Raw genomic sequence first — 21,767 nt, 5'->3', positions numbered from 1 at the left:
GATCTGCCCGAATTTTTTTCTGGTGGTTCGGGGTACCCTCTGGTCTATGACAGTGTGTGTACATACACTATAGCGCCTCCAACTGGTGGAAATGTATAACAGCTGTAACTTCCTTCCACATGGTCGGATCGGTCCCAAATTTTTTCTGGTGGTTCGGGGTACCCTCTGGTCTATGACTGTGTGTATACATAGACTCTATAGCGCCACCAACTGGTGGAAATGTATATAGCCATAACTTCCTTCCACATGGTTGGATCGTCTCTACATTTTTTTTTGGTCGGTCGGGTCACCCTCCACTCTTTGAATCTGCGTGTCCATAGACTCTATAGCGCCACCAACTGGTGAAAATGTATATCTGCCGTAACTTCCTCCCACATGGTTGGATCTGCCCGAATTTTTTTCTGGCGGTTCGGGGTACCCTCTGGTCTATGACAGTGTGTGTACATACGCTATAGCGCCACCAACTGGTGGAAATGTATATCAGCCGTAACTTCCTTCCGCACGGTCGGATCCGCACCCAATTTTTTCTGGCGGTTCGGGGTACCCTCCGGTCCGTTACCGTGTGGGCGCATAGACTGTATAGCGCCACCCACAGGCGGAAACGTATATCCGCCGCAAGTACCTACCGCACGGTCCGATGGTCGCAAATTTTTTTATGGCGGTTCGGGGCGCCGGACGGGACGTGACCGCGCACCCGCCTCGCCGCCGGCGTCGCCCCCTCCTGGCGGAAAATTGCAAGTGCCGTAACTCCCTTACCGCTTATCCCATCATTGCGGTTTTTCGTACGGCGCGTCCGCGCGCCCGTCCGGACACGCGCGCGCCCCCGACCCGCGCGTACCCCCGACCCGCGCGTACCCCCGACCGCGTCGGGGTGCTCGAGCCCGCTCATCACTGCTTGCAGTTTTAATTATTATTATTATTATTATTATTATTATTCTGCCAACCGTCGGCCTTTTTGAGGGCCTCAACATGCCCGAAAACTCACCAAATTTGGCGAGCGCATCAGGTCTGGCGAAAAATTTTATATTTTATGGGTTTCAAATATAATGTTCCAAAATTGGCTCTCTAGCGCCACCTTGAATTTTAAAAAAAATTAGCCCCCGCCACCAGTTTCACCGATCGTCACGAAACTTGGTGGAGACGTCTATCGTGACAGGACGGACCAAAAAGTCTCAAGAACCCATATTGGAAAACGAACAGGAAGTCGGCCATTTTGGATGGCGCCGGCCTTTTTCGGGCCAGAAGTTGGGGTCGTATCTCGACGAACTCCTCCTAGGGGGTTTGACCGAATGAGTCCGTTCTTGCATCAACGGACACTAGACGGATGGCCGACGTTAAATTGCGAAGGATTTTGGGATATTCCATACGATGTGGGCGTGGCACGCCCCCAAATTTTGCCCTTTTTCATCTGTCCGGGCCTTGCACGCTGAGCGTAACTGTAGACGTGAATAACTTGGCTCCACGTGGTCAGATCTTCATCATACTTGGTACATGTGATCATGGCCCCGCCCCGAACGTCCCCGTAGGTCACTTCCTGATTTCGTCGCAGCGCCACCTATCGGCGACAGGCTAAAGGCGTGTCATCTACATGAGGCCTTTTCTGCCAGGAGATTCATCAGATGAACACCGAGGTCACAAGGTCACTGCCTGACAGCCTGGTGAAGCCTGTTGATGGACCATGATGCAGGAAAAGCGCACGTGGTGGGCGTGGCCTGGCGGCGAATGCTCAGGCCTCGCCGTTTACAAAGAAAGGGTCATCATTCGCCCGCAGAAGGTCGCATGTGCTTGAAAACTCATAAGGGGGGGCAGATTCCAGGCCTGAGGGCCTTGGTGGGGCCCCCATTTCAAACCAAGCCAAATTGACTCACTAGCGCCACCTACAAGTTTTAAAATAATTATCCCTCGCCTCCCGTTGCACGTATGGGCATGATTTTCGGAGGAGACATCACTCGTGACAGGACGCACAAAAAAGTCTCAAAAACCCATGTTCTAAAACCAACAGGAAGTCCGCCATTTTAGGTGGCGGCGGCCATTTGGGGGAGGATGTAGGGGTCGTATCTCGACGAACTCCTCCTAGGGGGTTTGACCGAATGAGTCCGTTGTAGCATCAACGGACACTAGACGGATGGCCCACGTTAAATTGCGAAGGATTTTGGGCTGCTACTTAGGATGTGGGCGTGGCACGCCACCAAACTTTTACTTTAACCTTAACTTTTACCTTATCTGGCCCTGCCTGGTGTCTGGCCTTGCCTTGAAGCAATGTACATCAAAGTCAATACACAGTTTGACTGACAGACTGATGATGTCAGTCGATGGACTATGATGTGTGTAAAGCACATGTGGTGGGCGTGGCCACGGCGAATGGTCAGCCTTCGCCATTGACCATCGAAGGCTCATATTTTGCCCGCAGAAGGTCACAGGCTGCTGAAATCTTACACGTAAGGTCAGAATCCAGGCCTGAGCGCCCTGGTGGTGCTCCCATGTGACACCAATCTAAATTGACACACTAGCGCCACCTAGAAGTTTCAATTCATTATCCCTCGCCACCCGTGGCACGTATCACTATGATTTTCGGTGGAGACGTCTATCATGACAGGACGCACCTAACGCTCCAGAACCCATGTTCAAAACACAGCGCCACCAACTGGTGGAAATGTATATCTGCCGTAACTTCCTTATACATGGTCGGATCGTCTCCAATTTTTTTTTGGGTGGGTTCGGTCACCCTCCAGTCTGTGACTGTGTGTGTATATAGACACTATAGCGCCACCAACTGGTGGAAATGTATATCTGCCGTAACTTCCTGATTCATGGTCAGATTGTCTTGAAATTTTTTTTGGTGTGTTGGGTCAATCTCTGGTCTGTTATACTGTGTGTACATAGACTGTATAGCGCCACCAACTGGTGGAAATGTATATCACCTGTAACTTCCTTCCACATGGTCGGATCGTCTCCAAATTTTTTTGGGTGGGTTCGGTCACCCTCCAGTCTGTGACCGTGTGTGTATATAGATTCTATAGCGCCACCAACTGGTGGAAATGTATATCTGCTGTAACTTCCTGATTCATGGTCAGATTGTCTTGAAATTTTTTTTGGTGTGTTGGGTCAATCTCTGGTCTGTTATACTGTGTGTACATAGACTCTATAGCGCCACCAACTGGTGAAAATGTATATAGCCGTCACTTCCTTCCACATGGTCGGATCGGCCCCAAATTTTTTCTGGTGGTCTGGGGTACCCTCTGGTCTATGACTGTGTGTGTACATACACTATAGCGCCACCAACTGGTGGAAATGTATATCTGCCGCAACGTCCTTCCACATGGTCGGATCAGTCCCAAATTTTTTCTGGTGGTTTGGGGTACCCTCTGGTCTATGACTGTGTGTGTACATAGACTGTATAGCGCCACCAACTGGTGAAAATGTATATCTGCCGTAACTTCCTTATGCATGGTCGGATCGTCTCCACAGTTTTTTTGCTGGGTTGGGTCACCCTCCACTCTGTGACCGGGTGTGTATATAGACTCTATAGCGCCACCAACTGGTGAAAATGTATATCTGCCCTAACTTCCTCCCACATGGTCGGATCGGCCCGAATTTTTTTCCGGTGGTTCGAGGTACCCTCTGGTCTATGACAGTGTGTGTACATACGCTATAGCGCCACCAACTGGTGGAAATGTATATCTGCCGTAACTTCCTTCCGCACGGTCGGATCGGCACCTAATTTTTTCTGGTGGTTCGGGGTACCCTCCGGTCCGTTACCGTGTGGGCGCATAGACTGTATAGCGCCACCCACAGGCGGAAATGTATATCCGCCGCAAGTACCTACCGCACGGTCCGATCGTTGGGAATTTTTTTATGGCTGTTCGTGGCGTCGGACGGGACGTGACCGCGCACCCGCCTCGCCGCCGGCGTCGCCCCCTCCTGGCGGAAAATTGCAAGTGCCGTAACTCCCTTACCGCTTATCCCATCGCCGCGGTTTTTCGTACGGCGCGTCCGCGCGCCCGTCCGGACACGCGCGCACCCCCGACCCGCGCGTACCCCCGACCCGCGCGTACCCCCGACCGCGTCGGGGTGCTCGAGCCCGCTCATCACTGCTTGCAGTTTTAATTAGGGCTCGAGCACTGACCAGTGCGAAAGCCCTATTGTAATCGTTCCGTTTCTTTTTCTTATTATTAGGGCTCGAGCACTGACCAGTGCGAAAGCCCTATTGTAATCGTTCCGTTTCTTTTTCTTCTTATTATTATTATTATTATTATTCTTCTCCGCCTTTGAGCGCCATTTTGAGGGCCTTAACATGCCCGAAAACTCACCAAATTTGGCGAGCGCATCAGGTCTGGCGAAAAATTTGATATTTTATGGGTTTCAAATACAATGTTCCAAAATTGGCTCTCTAGCGCCACCTTGAAATTTAAAAAAAATTGGCCCCCACCACCAGTTTCACCGATCGTCACGAAACTTGGTGGAGACGTCTATCGTGACAGGACGGACCAAAAAGTCTCAAGAACCCATATTGCAAAACGAACAGGAAGTCGGCCATTTTGGATGGCGCCGGCCTTTTTCGGGCAAGAAGTTGGGGTCGTATCTCGACGAACTCCTCCTAGGGGGTTTGACCGAATGAGTCCGTTGTTGCATCAACGGACACTAGACGGCTGGCCGACGTTAAATTGCGAAGGATTTTGGGATATTCCATACGATGTGGGCGTGGCACGCCCCCAAATTTTGCCCTTTTTCATCTGCCCGGGCCTTGCACGCTGAGCGTAACTGTAGACGTGAATAACTTGCCTCCACATGGTCAGATCTTCATCATACTTGGTACATGTGATCATGGCCCCGCCCCGAAGGTCCCCGTAGGTCACTTCCTGATTTTGTCGCAGCGCCACCTATTGGCGACAGGCTAAAGGCGTGTCATCTACATGAGGCCTTTTCTGGCAGGAGATTCATCAGATCAACACCGAGGTCACAAGGTCACTGCCTGACAGCCTGGTGAAGCCTGTTGATGGACCATGATGCAGGAAAAGCGCACGTGGTGGGCGTGGCCTGGCGGCGAATGCTCAGGCCTCACCGTTTACAAAGAAAGGGTCATCATTCGCCCGCAGAAGGTCGCATGTGCTTGAAAACTTATAAGGGGGGGCAGATTCCAGGCCTGGGGGCCCTGGTGGGGCCCCCATTTGCAACCAAGCCAAATTGACTCACTAGCGCCACCTACAAGTTTTAAAATAATTATCCCTCGCCTCCCGTTGCACGTATGGGCATGATTTTCGGAGGAGACATCACTCGTGACAGGACGCACAAAGAAAGTCTCAAGAACCCATGTTCAAAAACCAACAGGAAGTCGGCCATTTTAGGTGGCGGCGGCCATTTGGGGGAGGATGTAGGGGTCGTATCTCGACGAACTCCTCCTAGGGGGTTTGACCGAATGAGTCCGTTGTAGCATCAACGGACACTAGACGGATGGCCCACGTTAAATTGCGAAGGATTTTGGGCTGCTACTTAGGATGTGGGCGTGGCACGCCACCAAACTTTTACTTTAACCTTAACTTTTACCTTATCTGGCCCTGCCTGGTGTCTGGCCTTGCCTTGAAGCAATGTACATCAAAGTCAATACACAGTTTGACTGACAGACTGATGATGTCAGTCGATGGACTGTGATGTGTGTAAAGCACATGTGGTGGGCGTGGCCACGGCGAATGGTCAGCCTTCGCCATTGACCATCGAAGGCTCATATTTCGCCCGCAGAAGGTCACAGGCTGCTGAAATCTTACACGTAAGGTCAGAATCCAGGCCTGAGCGCCCTGGTGGTGCTCCCATGTGACACCAATCTAAATTGACACACTAGCGCCACCTAGAAGTTTCAAATCATTATCCCTCGCCACCCGTTGCACGTATCACTATGATTTTCGGTGGAGAAGTCTATAATGACAGGACGCACCTAACGCTCCAGAACCCATGTTCAAAACACAGCGCCACCAACTGGTGGAAATGTATATATGCCGTAACTTCCTGATTCATGGTCAGATTGTCTTGAATTTTTTTTTGGTGTGTTGGGTCAATCTCTGGTCTGTTATACTGTGTGTACATAGACTGTATAGCGCCACCAATTGGTGGAAATGTATATCAGCTGTAACTTCCTTCCACATGGTCGGATCGGCCCTTAATTTTTTCTGGTGGTTCGGGGTACCCTCTGGTCTATGACTGTGTGTGTACATAGACTCTATAGCGCCACCAACTGGTGGAAATGTATATAGCTGTAACTTCCTTCCACATGGTCTGATCGTCTCAAAATTTTTTTTGGTCAGTCGGGTCACCCTCCACTCTTTGAATCTGCGTGTCCATAGAATCTATAGCGCCACCGACTGGTGGAAATGTATATCTGCCGTAACTTCCTCCCACATGGTCGGATCTGCCCGAATTTTTTTCCGGCGGTTCGGGGTACCCTCTGGTCGATGACAGTGTGTGTACATACGCTATAGCGCCACCAACTGGTGGAACTGTATATCAGCCGTAACTTCCTTCCGCACGGTCGGATCGGCACCTAATTTTTTCTGGTCGTTCGGGGTACCCTCCGGTCCGTTACCGTGTGGGCGCATAGACTGTATAGCGCCACCCACAGGCGGAAACGTATATCCGCCGCAAGTACCTACCGCACGGTCCGATCGTCGCGAATTTTTTTATGGCGGTTCGGGGCGCCGGACGGGACGTGACCGCGCACCAGCCTCGCCGCCAGCGTCGCCCCCTCCTGGCAGAAAATTGCATGTGCCGTAACTCCCTTACCGCTTATCCCATCGCCGCGGTTTTTCATACGGCGCGTCCACGCGCCCGTCCGGACACGCGCACGCCCCCGAACCGCGCGTACCCCCGACCCGCGCGTACCCCCGACCGCGTCGGGGTGCTCGAGCCCGCTCATCACTGCTTGCAGTTTTAATTATTATTATTATTATTCTTCCGCGCCTTTGAGCGCCATTTTGAGGGCCTTAACATGCCCGAAAACTCACCAAATTTGCCCAGCGCATCAGGTCTGGCGAAAAATTTGATATTTTATGGGTTACAAATATAATGTTCCAAAATTGGCTCTCTAGCGCCACCTTGAAATTTAAAAAAAATTGGCCCCCGCCATCAGTTTCATCGATCGTCACGAAACTTGGTGGAGACGTCTATCGTGACAGGACGGACCAAAAAGTCTCAAGAACCCATATTGCAAAACGAACAGGAAGTCGGCCATTTTGGATGGCGGCGGCCTTTTTCGGGCCAGGAGTAGGGGTCGTATCTCGACGAACTCCTCCTAGGGGGTTTGACCGAATGAGTCCGTTGTTGCATCAACGGACACTAGACGGATGGCCGACGTTAAATTGCGAAGGATTTTGGGATATTCCGTACGATGTGGGCGTGGCACGCCCCCAAAATTTGCCCTTTTTCATCTGCCCGGGCCTTGCACGCTGAGCGTAACTGTAGACGTGAATAACTTGGCTCCACGTGGTCAGATCTTCATCATACTTGGTACATGTGATCATGGCCCCGCCCCGAAGGTCCCCGTAGGTCACTTCCTGATTTCGTCGCAGCGCCACCTATTGGCGACAGGCTAAAGGCGTGTGATCTACATGAGGCCTTTTCTGCCAGTAGATTCATCAGATGAACACCGAGGTCACAAAGTCACTGCCTGACAGCCTGGTGAAGCCTGTTGATGGACCATGATGCAGGAAAAGCGCACGTGGTGGGCGTGGCCTGGCGGCGAATGCTCAGGCCTCGCCGTTTACAAAGAAAGGGTCATCATTCGCCGGCAGAAGGTCGCATGTGCTTGAAAACTCATAAGGGGGGGCAGATTCCAGGCCTGAGGGCCCTGGTGGGGCCCCCATTTTAAACCAAGCCAAATTGACTCACTAGCGCCACCTACAAGTTTTAAAATAATTATCCCTCGCCTCCCGTTGCACGTATGGGCATGATTTTCGGAGGAGACATCACTCGTGACAGGACGCACAAAAAAAGTCTCAAGAACCCATGTTCAAATACCAACAGGAAGTCGGCCATTTTAGGTGGCGGCGGCCATTTGGGGGAGGATGTAGGGGTCGTATCTCGACGAACTCCTCCTAGGGGGTTTGACCGAATGAGTCCGTTGTGGCATCAACGGACACTAGACGGATGGCCCACGTTAAATTGCGAAGGATTTTGGGCTGCTACTTAGGATGTGGGCGTGGCACGCCACCAAACTTTTACTTTAACCTTAACTTTTACCTTATCTGGCCCTGCCTGGTGTCTGGCCTTGCCTTGAAGCAATGTACATCAAAGTCAATACACAGTTTGACTGACAGACTGATGATGTCAGTCGATGGACTATGATGTGTGTAAAGCACATGTGGTGGGCGTGGCCACGGCGAATGGTCAGCGTTCGCCATTGACCATCGAAGGCTCATATTTTGCCCGCAGAAGGTCACAGGCTGCTGAAATCTTACACGTAAGGTCAGAATCCAGGCCTGAGCGCCCTGGTGGTGCTCCCATGTGACACCAATCTAAATTGACACACTAGCGCCACCTAGAAGTTTCAATTCATTATCCCTCGCCACCCGTTGCACGTATCACTATGATTTTCGGTGGAGACGTCTATCATGACAGGACGCAACTAACGCTCCAGAACCCATGTTCAAAACACAGCGCCACCAACTGGTGGAAATGTATATCTGCCGTAACTTCCTGATTCATGGTCAGATTGTCTTGAAATTTTTTTTGGTGTGTTGGGTCAATCTCTGGTCTGTTATACTGTGTGTACATAGACTCTATAGCGCCACCAACTGGTGGAAATGTATATCAGCCGTATCTTCCTTCCACATGGTCGGATCGGTCCCAAATTTGTTTTGCTGGGTTGGGTCACCCTCCACTCTGTGACTGTGTGTGTACATAGACTCTATAGCGCCACCAACTGGTGAAAATGTATATCTGCCGTAACTTCCTTCCACATGGTCGGATCGGTCCCAAATTTTTTCTGGTGGTTTGGGGTACCCTCTGGTCTATGACTGTGTGTGTACATACACTCTATAGCGCCACCAACTGGTGGAAATGTATATAGCCGTAACTTCCTTCCACATGGTCGGATCAGGCCCAAATTTTTTCTGGTGGTCTGGGGTACCCTCTGGTCTATGACTGTGTGTGTACATAGACTGTATAGCGCCACCAACTGGTGGAAATGTATATCTGCCGTAACTTTCTCCCACATGGTCGAATCTGCCCGAATTTTTTTCTGGTGGTTTGGGGTACCCTCTGGTCTATGACTGTGTGTGTACATAGACTCTATAGCGCCACCAACTAGTGGAAATGTATATCTGCCGTAACTTCCTCCCACATGGTCGGATCTGCCCGAATTTTTTTCTAGTGTTTCGGGGTACCCTCTGGTCTATGACAGTGTGTGTACATACGCTATAGCGCCACCAACTGGTGGAAATGTATATCTGCCGTAACTTCCTTCCACATAGTCGGATCGGCACCAAATTTTTTCTGGCGGTTTGGGGTACCCTCTGGTCTATGACTGTGTGTGTACATAGACTGTATAGCGCCACCAACTGGTGGAAATTTATATCTGCCGTAACTTTCTCCCACATGGTCGGATCTGCCCGAATTTTTTTCTGGTGGTTCAAGGTATCCTCTGGTCTATGACAGTGTGTGTACATACGCTATAGCGCCACCAACTGGTGGAAATGTATATAGCCGTAACTTCCTTCCACATGGTCGGATCGTCTCTAAAATTTTTTTGGTCGGTCGGGTCACCCTCCACTCTTTGGATCTGCGTGTCCATAGACTCTATAGCGCCACCAACTGGAGGAAATGTATATCTGCCGTAACTTCCTCCCACATGGTCGGATCTGCCCGAATTTTTTTCTGGTGGTTCGGGGTACCCTCTGGTCTATGACAGTGTGTGTACATACGCTATAGCACCACCAACTGGTGGAAATGAATATCAGCCGTAACGTCCTTCCGCACGGTCGGATCCGCACCTAATTTTTTCTGGTGGTTCGGGGTACCCTCCGGTCCGTTACCATGTGATGTACGACCCGCGCGTACCCCCGACCGCGTCGGGGTGCTCGAGCCCGCTCATCACTGCTTGCAGTTTTAATTATTATTATTATTATTCTGACGAAATGACGGCCTTTTTGAGGGCCTGAACATGCCCGAAAACTCACCAAATTTGGCGAGCGCATCAGGTCTGGCGAAAAATTTGATATTTTATGGGTTTCAAATATAATGTCCCAAAATTGGCTCTCTAGCGCCACCTTGAATTTTAAAAAAAATTAGCCCCCGCCACCACTTTCACCGATCGTCACGAAACTTGGTGGAGACGTCTATCGTGACAGGACGGACCAAAAAGTCTCAAGAACCCATATTGGAAAACGAACAGGAAGTCGGCCATTTTGGATGGCGCCGGCCTTTTTCGGGCCAGAAGTTGGGGTCGTATCTCGACGAACTCCTCCTAGGGGGTTTGACCGAATGAGTCCGTTGTTGCATCAACGGACACTAGACGGATGGCCGACGTTAAATTGCGAAGGATTTTGGGATATTCCATACGATGTGGGCGTGGCACGCCCCCAAATTTTGCCCTTTTTCATTTGTCCGGGCCTTGCACGCTGAGCGTAACTGTAGACGTGAATAACTTGGCTCCACGTGGTCAGATCTTCATCATACTTGGTACATGTGATCATGTTCCCGCCCCGAAGGTCCCTGTAGGTCACTTCCTGATTTCGTCGCAGCGCCACCTATTGGCGACAGGCTAAAGGCGTGTCATCTACATGAGGCCTTTTCTGGCAGGAGATTCATCAGATGAACACCGAGGTCACAAGGTCACTGCCTGACAGCCTGGTGAAGCCTGTTGATGGAGCATGATGCAGGAAAAGCGCACGTGGTGGGCGTGGCCTGGCGGCGAATGCTCAGGCCTCGCCGTTTACAAAGAAAGGGTCATCATTCGCCCGCAGAAGATCGCATGTGCTTGAAAACTCATAAGGGGGGGCAGATTCCAGGCCTGAGGGCCCTGGTGGGGCCCCCATTTGAAACCAAGCCAAACTGACTCACTAGCGCCACCTACAAGTTTTAAAATAATTATCCCTCGCCTCCCGTTGCACGTATGGGCATGATTTTCGGAGGAGACATCACTCGTGACAGGACGCACAAAAAAGTCTCAAGAACCCATGTTCAAAAACCAACAGGAAGTCGGCCATTTTAGGTGGCGGCGGCCATTTGGGGGAGGATGTAGGGGTCGTATCTCGACGAACTCCTCCTAGGGGGTTTGACCGAATGAGTCCGTTGTAGCATCAACGGACACTAGACGGATGGCCCACGTTAAATTGCGAAGGATTTTGGGCTGCTACTTAGGATGTGGGCGTGGCACGCCACCAAACTTTTACTTTAACCTTAACTTTTACCTTATCTGGCCCTGCCTGGTGTCTGGCCTTGCCTTGAAGCAATGTACATCAAAGTCAATACACAGTTTGACTGACAGACTGATGATGTCAGTCGATGGACTGTGAGGTGTGTAAAGCACATGTGGTGGGCGTGGCCACGGCGAATGGTCAGCCTTCGCCATTGACCATCGAAGGCTCATAATTTGCCCGCAGAAGGTCACAGGCTGCTGAAATCTTACACGTAAGGTCAGAATCCAGGCCTGAGCGCCCTGGTGGTGCTCCCATGTGACACCAATCTAAATTGACACACTAGCGCCACCTAGAAGTTTCAATTCATTATCCCTCGCCACCCGTGGCACGTATCACTATGATTTTCGGTGGAGAAGTCTATCATGACAGGACGCACCTAACGCTCCAGAACCCATGTTCAAAACACAGCGCCACCAACTGGTGGAAATGTATATCTGCTGTAACTTCCTGATTCATGGTCAGATTCTCTTGAAATTTTTTTTGGTGTCTTGGGTCAATCTCTGGTCTGTTACACTGTGTGTACATAGACTGTATAGCGCCACCAACTGGTGGAAATGTACATCAGCTGTAACTTCCTTCCACATGGTCGGATCGGCCCCAAATTTTTTCTGGTGGTTTGGGGTACCCTCTGGTCTATGACTGTGTGTGTACATAGACTGTATAGCGCCACCAACTGGCGAAAATGTATATCTGCCGTAACTTCCTTATGCATGGTCGGATCGTCTCCACATTTTTTTGGCTGGGTTGGGTCAATCTCTGGTCTGTTATACTGTGTGTACATAGACTCTAGAGCGCCACCAACTGGTGGAAATGAATATCAGCCGTATCTTCCTTCCACATGGTCGGATCGGTCCCAAATTTTTTTTGCTGGGTTGGGTCACCCTCCACTCTGTGACTGTGTGTGTACATAGACTCTATACCGCCACCAACTGGTGAAAATGTATATCTGCCGTAACTTCCTTCCACATGGTCGGATCGGTCCCAAATTTTTTCTGGTGGTTTGGGGTACCCTCTGGTCTATGACTGTGTGTGTACATAGACTCTATAGCGCCACCAACTGGTGGAAATGTATATCTGCTGTAACTTCCTCACGCATGGTCGGATTGTCTCCTAATTTTTTTGGGTGGGTTCGGTCACCCTCCAGTCTGTGACTGTTTGTGTATATGGACTCTATAGCGCCACCAAGTGGTGGAAATGTATATCTGCCATAACTTCCTGATTCATGGTCAGATTGTCTTGAAATTTTTTTTGGTGTGTTGGGTCAATCTCTGGTCTGTTATACTGTGTGTACATAGACTGTATAGGACCACCTATTGGTGGCAATGTATATCAGCTGTAACTTCCTTCCACATGGTCGGATCTGCCCCAAATTTTTTCTGGTGGTTTGGGATACCCTCCAGTCTATGACTGGGTGTGTACATAGACTCTATAGCGCCACCAACTGGTGGAAATGTATATCAGCTGTAACTTCCTTCCACATGGTCGCATCGGCCCCAAATTTTTTCTGGTGGTTTGGGGTACCATCTGGTCTATGACTGTGTGTGTACATAGACTGTATAGCGCCACCAACTGGTGGAAATTTATATCTGCCGTAACTTTCTCCCACATGGTCGGATCTGCCCGAATTTTTTTCTGGTGGTTCGGGGTACCCTCTGGTCTATGACAGTGTGTGTACATACGCTATAGCGCCTCCAACTGGTGGATATGTATATCAGCTGTAACTTCCTTCCACATGGTCGGATCTGCCCCAAATTTTTTCTGGTGGTTTGGGAGGGTACTCCAGTCTATGACTGGGTGTGTACATAGACTCTATAGCGCCACCACCTGGTGAAAATGTATATCTGCCATCACTTCCTCCCACTTGGTCCGATCTGCCCAAATTTTTTTCTGGTGGTTCGGGGTACCCTCTGGTCTATGACTGTGTGTGTACATACACTATAGCGCCACCAACTGGTGGAAATGTATATCAGCTGTAACTTCCTTCCACATGGTCGCATCGGCCCCAATTTTTTTCTGGTGGTTTGGGGTACCCTCTGGTCTATGACTGTGTGTGTACATAGACACTATAGCGCCACCAACTGGTGGAAATGTATATAGCCGTAACTTCCGTCCACATGGTCGGATCGTCTCTAAATTTTTTTTGGTCGGTCGGGTCACCCTCCACTCTTTGAATCTGCGTGTCCATAGACTCTATAGCGCCACCAACTGGTGGAAATGTATATCTGCCGTAACTTCCTCCCACATGGTCGGATCTGCCCGAATTTTTTTATGGTGGTTCGGGGTACCCTCTGGTCTATGACAGTGTGTGTACATACGCTATAGCGCCACCAACTGGTGGAAATGTATATCAGCCGTAACTTCCTTCCGCACGGTCGGATCGGCACCTAATTTTTTCTGGTGGTTCGGGGTACCGTCCGGTCCGTTACCGTGTGGGCGCATAGACTTTATAGCGCCACCCACAGGCGGAAACGTATATCCGCCGCATGTACCTACCGCACGGTCCGATCGTCGCGAATTTTTTTATGGCGGTTCGGGGTGCCAGACGGGACGTGACCGCGCACCAGCCTCGCCGCCGGCGTCGCCCCCTCCTGGCGGAAAATTGCAAGTGCCGTAACTCCCTTACCGCTTATCCCATCGCCGCCGTTTTTCGTACGGTGCGTCCGCGCGCCCGTCCGAACACGCGCGCGCCCCCGACCCGCGCGTACCCCCCACCCGCGCGTACCCCCGACCGCGTCGGGGTGCTCGAGCCCGCTCATCACTGCTTGCAGTTTTAATTTTATATGTATTTTTAGGAAATATTTTCATTTATGACAGTAAAACAAATGAAGTTATTTAATGTATTGTTCAAATGAAATAAATTTATCAAATTACATTTGATAATATTTTGTTAAAACAAAAAATTAAAGAACAAAACTATATATTTATATAATAATATAATATAATACATTTTGGGGGGTTAAGGTTAATAGGTTTAAACTAATCAAATGGTTTTTTTTTTAGATATGAACAATCTAAAAATAAAAAATGACAAATAATTGTAGGCCACATTGTTTAATTATTAATCATTTTTAATAACTTTTACTTTTTTAAATTACAAATTATTTTTTTAAGTCTAATTCAATCTAATTAAATTATGTTTAAATGTTTGTTTCTAATGAAAACAAAGGACAATTATTTTAGAATTTCACATTTGTTTCATATTTAAATAATCCAAAACAAATTTAAATAAATAAAAAATGAAATAATTAAAAAACAGAAATCATTTTTAATAGATGAAATCAAACATATAAGTAATATTATAAAATGTTTTCTTATAGGAATGTAAAAGTACTTCCAACACAATAATTGGATTATTTCCAGAAGAATTTAGGTGAATTTTGTCCTGAATTTTGGCTGAACGAGGTACAGCCCAAGGTGTGGTATCGGTCCCACGTATACTTGGACCAAAATACTTGGTCAAACCCCATCCAAGCACACTGATTTCTTCTGATTTTCCAAGCCCGTGACAGCTGGAAGAAGAAGTATTTTGATACCAAGAAGACCACCGCCCCTTTAGAAGAGGCTCTGAAGAGCGTGCGACAAGAGCTGGAGACGTTTTACAACAAAGTCCTGCACCAGCTGCACGCCAGAGACAACAGAAGCAAGCCACAAAAACAAGGCAGATGCTCTGAAAAGGTTTCCAATGTCACTTTTTTCGCTAAACATCAACATTTGCGGCTTTCTAATGAATGGATTTCTCCTCCATCTCATGTTTCAGAATGAGCTCATCATTCAGATATTGACAGAGAGCCATGAAATTGACAACCTGAAGAGGAACGTGGAGGACGCCAAGATGAAGCTGGTGACAGAAATTAAGGTAAAAGCTTGAATCCCGTCCAACGGCTGGACCGAGACCTTCGCTAAACATCTCGACTTGTGTTGCAGCTCAGGAAACAGGCTGCCACAGAACTCAGGGGATTGAAGGCGGAGCTGGCCCAGAAGAAGAGTCAGTCCTGCCATCACAGGGCCGTGGCGCCTTTAAGCTTTGGGAGTGCAGCGGTAGGCAAATAATCAAAATTCCAGAAGAGGTCCATCTGAAAGTCACAATATAAAAACACAATCATCAACTGGATGTCCATGCTCCTGCCATCTCACATTAGGGGGTTGCCGAGCCACAGCTGTTCTTTTGTTACCATTAAAATAAAATGTTAGTGTTCACAGACACTCCTGTAGCTGATTTTTGATAATTGAAAATAATACCGTTAAAACCTTAATTTACTCGCCTGTATCGTTGTTGACAGCAGTAACGTGGGAGTAACGGCATGAAAAATATTTCAGTTTTCCTTAATTTTCGCTTTCCAGCGATGAGTAATGTCATTAATTGCTATTTACATTGTTACAACACATTTACTGAAATGTGGCAAGTAATTATGCACTGATATCGATATCAAACATCCACATGTGGCTTCCTACTGATACACAGGTAGCTAAACAGCTAGTGGACAGAGCTGTCGTTGAAAACACTGCTCCCCTAGCGTTTTGGTAGAGCACTGTAAGAAAGGAGCTCTACCCTCATCTTCTGAAATGTCCCAATGGCACACAACAGCTCCCATTCTTGGACGTATTTGCAGCTTTTTCTAAGAAGTAAGGCAATAATTACATTTAGGAAGGAGTAATTCCCTTACTCATTCAATTATTTGGGGGGGGAATTTAATTCATAACTATTGTAAATTGCTTTTTAAAAAGTAATTTAGCCAACAGTAGTTAACAAGTCAATGACTACGATCAAACATCCCTAATTATAAATCATAATAATAAATAAATGTAAATGAAAAAGCAAAAAATACCTGGCTTCTTAACTTACCAATACTACTACAATACGAAGATTTCTTCTTGCTGGATGACAAATGTGAAGGCGAGTCATGTCATAAATATTCTTGTAAGACAAGTTAACCACCGTCAGTGTCTGCTTACATCACATGTATACCAGAAGTTTCTGGTATACATAGCAGAGCCTCGCTTTCATGGTAGTTGGTGAGTAATTAATACACATTGATTAAAAAAAAGTTTATTTTTGGACCAAAACATTTAAATAAATGAATATAAAATTGTGAAAATTATTTATGAAGCAGAAAATGATCAGTAAAACTAAGCTAAAACCAACTCACTTTTTAAATAATTTTAATTTTTTTTAATTTAACATTGATTTAAAAAAAATGTTGTAACAATTGAATATGAATGTGTCTCTTTAAAAGTTAGCGCAAAAAAAACAACAAAGAAAAGCCAAAGAGTTTCTCGACTTTCAACTTTTATTGTATATTGTGTGTAAAAATCAGAAAGGTGCTCAATAAGAGTCATTAAAACAAAGTGCAGAGAGTGAATCACTCTTTCAGCGCAGTGGAATGTCTTGTTTTGAAAAGGTAGCGGCAATAAAAGCCAGAATAAAGTCCGAGGTGCAAGAATGTGCGGTGTTGCTGCCACAAAAAGGACTTGTTGACTTAGCAACGACAACATAAATGTCTCCCGCCGTAAACTTTAGCCTAGCTAGCATCCAAACAGAGCGTTCCACATCTTGGCGCTCTGCTGCCTAGCAACAGGATGGTCGCTGTAGTCTAAGATGTTACCGTTCCACATACCCACGCCCCGCAAACCTTTCCATTTGACATAACCACTTTTCAGGCAAATACTTTCTGGGTCATCATACCAAATTTGATGAATCTGTCCTTGTGAGTCCTGAAAGGGGAGGGAAACAAAAACACAGATGACTGACAGCCAAGTAAATCCAACAGGGAAGTAAACTTCCCTGATTGATAACAACAAACCTTGTAATTGAAGTAGGGAGCCTGCTGCCTGTCGTCCCACAGCCGACCAGACAAGGAGCTATCCACCTGCTTCATTATCCAGCTGTACGGCTTCTGCTTTCCGGCAGCGTCACTGCACGGGGCGCCACGGAACGGCACACTGGCGATATAACACACTCCATCCTGACACAGCAGGAGACACAATCATTCACACACAGGAGAACCAATTTCGGATGAACATTTGCCACACAATCCATCTTTAATCCCTACATATGCCCATGTGGTACGTACGTGTCGACCTGCCGAGAAGGTGGATGTCCTACCTGGGAAAAGTTGAGGCAAGGGTAGTCATAGCCGTACCATGGCACACCCATCACTAACTTCTTTGGATCAATATTCATTTTCAAATACTGATCGTAGCCTGGAGACCGAGACACGATGAGGTCATCAGCAGTACTGGGTTTGACATGTGAGTCAAACAAAAACCTTTAAGCGTTTGAACGAGGGGGGCGTTGGCCATGGCGATGCAGTCCCCCAGGATCTGGCTCTGCTCGTCGTAGGACATCACAAACACCAAGTCGCAGGATTCGGCGATGCTGACGGAATCGTAGCAGCGTTTGTCGATGCATTTGGGCGACCAGGCGACATCGAAGGATACCTGCAGGTGAGAATTGGGTCAGCGGGTACACGGGTACGTTACAGGTGTGCTGCCAGTGACGTGGTCACCTGAGAACCAGGGATCTCCTTGTGGAAAGCCTCTGTGGTCTCTTTGACCAGGTCTGTTAAAGCAAAGTACTCAGGCGTGCCTTCGGCTACTGCTTGTTCAATGTCGATGTTGATCCCATCCATAAATTGACTTTTGGCCAAGTTGACCTTTTCGGTAATCCAGCCTGTCCTGTTGGTTTGGTCCACAACGTACGCCAGGGGAACATCACCTGTTTTTCCAAAGACGCACACCATGAAGACAACCATGTCATCTTATTTAGGAGAAAAACTAAAGTACCTTTGAGAACGACCCGCGCTCCTTGGGAATGAGCGTGGCACATGAGCTCAGCGTCATATTTCCCAAATGTCGCCACAGTCGTCACTACACTCCAGTTGTACGACTTCCACGTCTTTCCCCCCACATCAAACACAAACACCTGAGAGAACACACGAGTCACACTTAGATAGATAGCGAGACTTCCTTTATTGATAGCAGTGAAATTGCCAATGAAATGTCGTTGCCTGGCTCCCATATTATTATTATTATTACATTATAATTAATATATTATTAACATAATATATTATATAATAATAATATGGAGAATAAATAGATGACATAAACGTGTCACTATAGAAGTGACAAAGTTGCAAAATCTTCAAAATAATAATTTGATAAATATTCATAAATTCATATGAATAAATAATAATAAATAATAATAATAATGTGGAGAATAAATAGATTACATTTTGTGCATCCTGTTGGCCCTTGCTCATTGCAGGGGAATGGAACATTAGGTGTGTTAAGAAGCAGTTACAACGCCATCTAGCGTAAGAAGGTGGAACTACAAGATCCATTCACCTGCAGTTCAATGAGCAAGGGCCAACAGGTTGCACAAAATAAATCTGTCACTTGAATTTAATTTGTATTTAACTAACAAAATAAAATTGTTGTCAAATATCTTAAGTAAATACTTTGTTTTGAGTGACTAACGATCATAGCAAGCATTTATTTTACCTACTGGTGTATTGGAGGAAATGAAAGCAGTTTAAAAAGGGAAGTTGCGACTCATGAAATCCATAAAACAAACAGGACGTGTTCTCAAAGTAAAAAGATACGTTACAATACATTACATGACATTAAATTAAACCACACACTCGAGGCCAACCTGCCATTTTGTTTCTTAAACAACAAGCTAGTTGATGCGAATGGTGTCTGTAATACTGCCATGCTGTTACACGTCATTTATTGTCAATATTGAAAAAGTACCTCGAAGTCTTTTTGATCGCGTATCTGCTGACAGAGCTCGGGTCTTTCACATGGACAAACGTCGGCCCAGCTCACCATTAATATCGACGATAAAAATAAGTAAATAAGTAAATGATTAGGAGACATTTTTAATAAGGACTCCCTCGTCTAAAATACCACTAACAAATTCGGAAGAGCTCGTGCCCGACGAGGGACAAACCGGAAGTATTTCCTTAGCAGTAATTTTTACATATATTAAAAAAATCTAGGACTCACTTATGACAACTCTTAAGTTGGCTACGCTATACTTTACAAAACAAGGTAATATCGACGAACAAACATTAGGTGTTTTAATCAGGACTTCCTTGTCGAACAAAACTGAAAACCTCGGAAGAGTTCTCGTGCTACAGTGACCGACGAGAAACAAACCGGATGTACATGTTTGTGGTATAAAGAGCACAAATACACGTAAAAACACAATTTCAGAGACGGCCTATTATTAACAACATTAAAGAGTGTCTTTTCCACATTCACGCTACTTTTAATGCCTTCTCTTGTTGGAATTTGACCTCCTGTTCTTAGGTCAGTGATTCCTGTGGGTGTCGTGTTGGAGGCAAGAGATGACAACGAACTTGTCAGTTATATGGTTTACTCTCAGACCAGTCAGAGCTCCGGGCTCATAAGTCTTTCCCCTAACACCTGCAGAGACGTAGGCTTTACTTTACCGCTAGCTGCAAATGAGTGCTGTCCCTGCCCGGCTTTTATTATGCTAAGAAATGTCGGTCGATCTCTGGCGTATCACAGGTGCCCGCCCCCGTCCTCGGCCGACGTCTTCTCACCAACCCAGGGCGGGCGGGGTGGAGCGGTGGAGCCAGCCGTTATCGACAGGCCACGGCTGCCGACGTCATGTTATGTGTAGTTAGTCAAAATTGTGGATGTGTAGGAGAGCTGCGGAACTGTATGTGCCTGAAAGCGATTATGTGTCCTGTGATTTGCCCAAGGCTGCTTGGTTCTACTTGATTAAATGTAGTGCATAGTTATATGAGTGAGACACAAAAAATAGGAGATAAACATACATGAGACCCAAAAAAATAGGAGTCAAACACACATGAAATCCTTCACTCTGTACGGATGTACACCGTGTGAAGCTGGAGGTATTGAATCATTTCGGTCTGTAACGTCATAAGCATACCGGTCAACGCTCCTGTTTTCGAGCGACTGGAGTGCTTTATGGGACGTGGCACACACGTGCCATATATGGAGAAAATTTTGACCACAAAGCCTATAGGTTGCTTGAAATACATTATCGCAGCCAGTGAAACACTGTCTCATTTTCGCTCTAACTCCACAGCGGTGCTGACGTGACTGACAGCGGTCAGTCATGTTGCGGATAGAACGGGATGCGAAGCTGCGTCAGGCACATTTGGAATGAGCCTCCTGGCACCTTTTGCTGGCTCACTATGACCCGCCGTATCATCCTTTGCTCACAATTTTTTTCAGATTGAATAAAGTACATTTGCGAACAATGGTTGTGTGTAACAAGCAATAAAGCACATCACACTACATGTGTTCCATAAGTGCCAAAACGCTCTTCGGAGGCCTTCTCTGAGCGAGTGGAGTGCTTTTTTGGACGTGGCACATGTGGACATGTGCCATATGTAACGGAGTTAAAAATGCACTTTATTATTTATTTTCTAAATGTGTGAATATTATTATTTAGTTGTGTGAATTTTATCTCAATGAGTTATTTATTTTTCCTATCTTGTTTACTCTAATTCATTGCTTTCTTTGTATGTGTGTTTATTTTATCTTTTCACTTCTGCTTCTCCCGGGCTTCCGTAGTTGGCCCCAGCTACGGAAGCACTCCCTCTCTTTGCCACACAACGTGGTTGGCATTGACGAGGGTAAGTTTAGTCAAAGAGCTGTAGACAAAATGTGTTGTTTAGTTTAAGATTTGGTTATCTGTGTTGTGTATATTGTTTTTATGTCGATGTATTTGTCATTTCAAGTGGTTTTATGTTATTTCGATCGTTGGTTTTAGTTAAAAGGGCTTCTTTTCATTTACATTTCTGGCGGGATTTGTGTTACATTAGGCCCGTTGTGGTTTTTGTTAAAATGTGTAATTTATGTCCCGTCTGTGTAGGGTGCAGAAGTGTAGGAAAAGGACATTTATATTCATTTTTTCATTCTTTCATCAGAAACCTGACAAAGGCCGTTACACTGGTGCCGTGACCCTTTGGATTGCCAGATCAGCTTGATGCTCATCGCCGTGGATGCTGTGTTGCCGTCCTGAGCCTCATTACAAGTTTTCTGGTCAGGTTTTTGAAGGACTGATACAGAACCTGGTCCGCACACGCACTCAAGAAGTGGGATTCCTCTTCGATATATTGATATTGTACATGTTGCAAGCCACCTTACTTCTTTAATCACTTTGCTATTACGTGAATCCACAACGCAGGTACATCTGAGGGCTTGTGGCCACCAGTAATCTAACTATGGATAGGTTTGCTACTCCCACTTTACCTAAAGGTGTTTGGTTCCACATTAATGTTGACGGTGGGACATTCGATGTTCATGTCTGACGGTTGTACAGACTCTGGGTTAGGTCAAGGGTCGAGCTGTACTCCTGTG

At 47.0% G+C, this 21,767-nt stretch overlaps 2 protein-coding genes across 4 annotated transcripts in view; one reads left to right on the top strand and one right to left on the bottom strand.

Moving 5' to 3' along the window:
* The window catches only part of spata1 (spermatogenesis associated 1), a 139,993-nt gene extending 124,328 nt beyond the window's left edge, over window positions 1-15,665 (top strand). For all 3 annotated transcript variants that reach the window (XM_058072923.1, XM_058072921.1, XM_058072922.1), the window contains 3 exons: window positions 14,905-15,080; window positions 15,163-15,261; window positions 15,330-15,665. In XM_058072923.1, the coding sequence (XP_057928906.1) occupies window positions 14,905-15,080; window positions 15,163-15,261; window positions 15,330-15,455 (401 nt within the window). In that variant the 3' untranslated portion in view covers window positions 15,456-15,665. The remainder of the gene's footprint in view (window positions 1-14,904; window positions 15,081-15,162; window positions 15,262-15,329) is intronic.
* Window positions 15,666-16,684: 1,019 nt separating this feature from the next.
* On the bottom strand, window positions 16,685-19,429 carry ctbs (chitobiase, di-N-acetyl-). Its single transcript, XM_058073450.1, has 7 exons — window positions 19,158-19,429; window positions 18,189-18,327; window positions 17,912-18,120; window positions 17,672-17,843; window positions 17,509-17,606; window positions 17,207-17,368; window positions 16,685-17,117 (listed from the first exon to the last, which is right to left on the bottom strand). The coding sequence occupies exons 1-7, from the start codon at window positions 19,281-19,283 to the stop codon at window positions 16,929-16,931; spliced, it is 1,095 nt and encodes a 364-aa protein (XP_057929433.1). The 5' UTR covers window positions 19,284-19,429; the 3' UTR covers window positions 16,685-16,928.
* Window positions 19,430-21,767: the final 2,338 nt, after the last annotated feature.

The sequence above is a fragment of the Doryrhamphus excisus genome, chromosome 5 (assembly GCF_030265055.1).
Source record: "Doryrhamphus excisus isolate RoL2022-K1 chromosome 5, RoL_Dexc_1.0, whole genome shotgun sequence".
Taxonomy (NCBI): Eukaryota; Metazoa; Chordata; class Actinopteri; order Syngnathiformes; family Syngnathidae; genus Doryrhamphus; species Doryrhamphus excisus.
The sequence above is the reverse complement of the archived record's forward strand: the minus strand, read 5'-3'. Positions and strand labels throughout refer to the sequence as shown.

What these genes read in the sequence shown, in the direction of transcription:
- ctbs (XM_058073450.1), bottom strand. Translation starts at nt 19,283, where the DNA reads ATGTCTCCTAATCATTTACTTATTTACTTATTTTTATCGTCGATATTA. An exon ending in AGCGCGGGTCGTTCTCAAAG is followed by an intron (nt 18,121 to 18,188) that starts GTACTTTAGTTT and finishes TTGGAAAAACAG; the next exon opens with GTGATGTTCCCCTGGCGTAC. An exon ending in CTTGCCTCAACTTTTCCCAG is followed by an intron (nt 17,369 to 17,508) that starts GTAGGACATCCA and finishes CTGCTGTGTCAG; the next exon opens with GATGGAGTGTGTTATATCGC.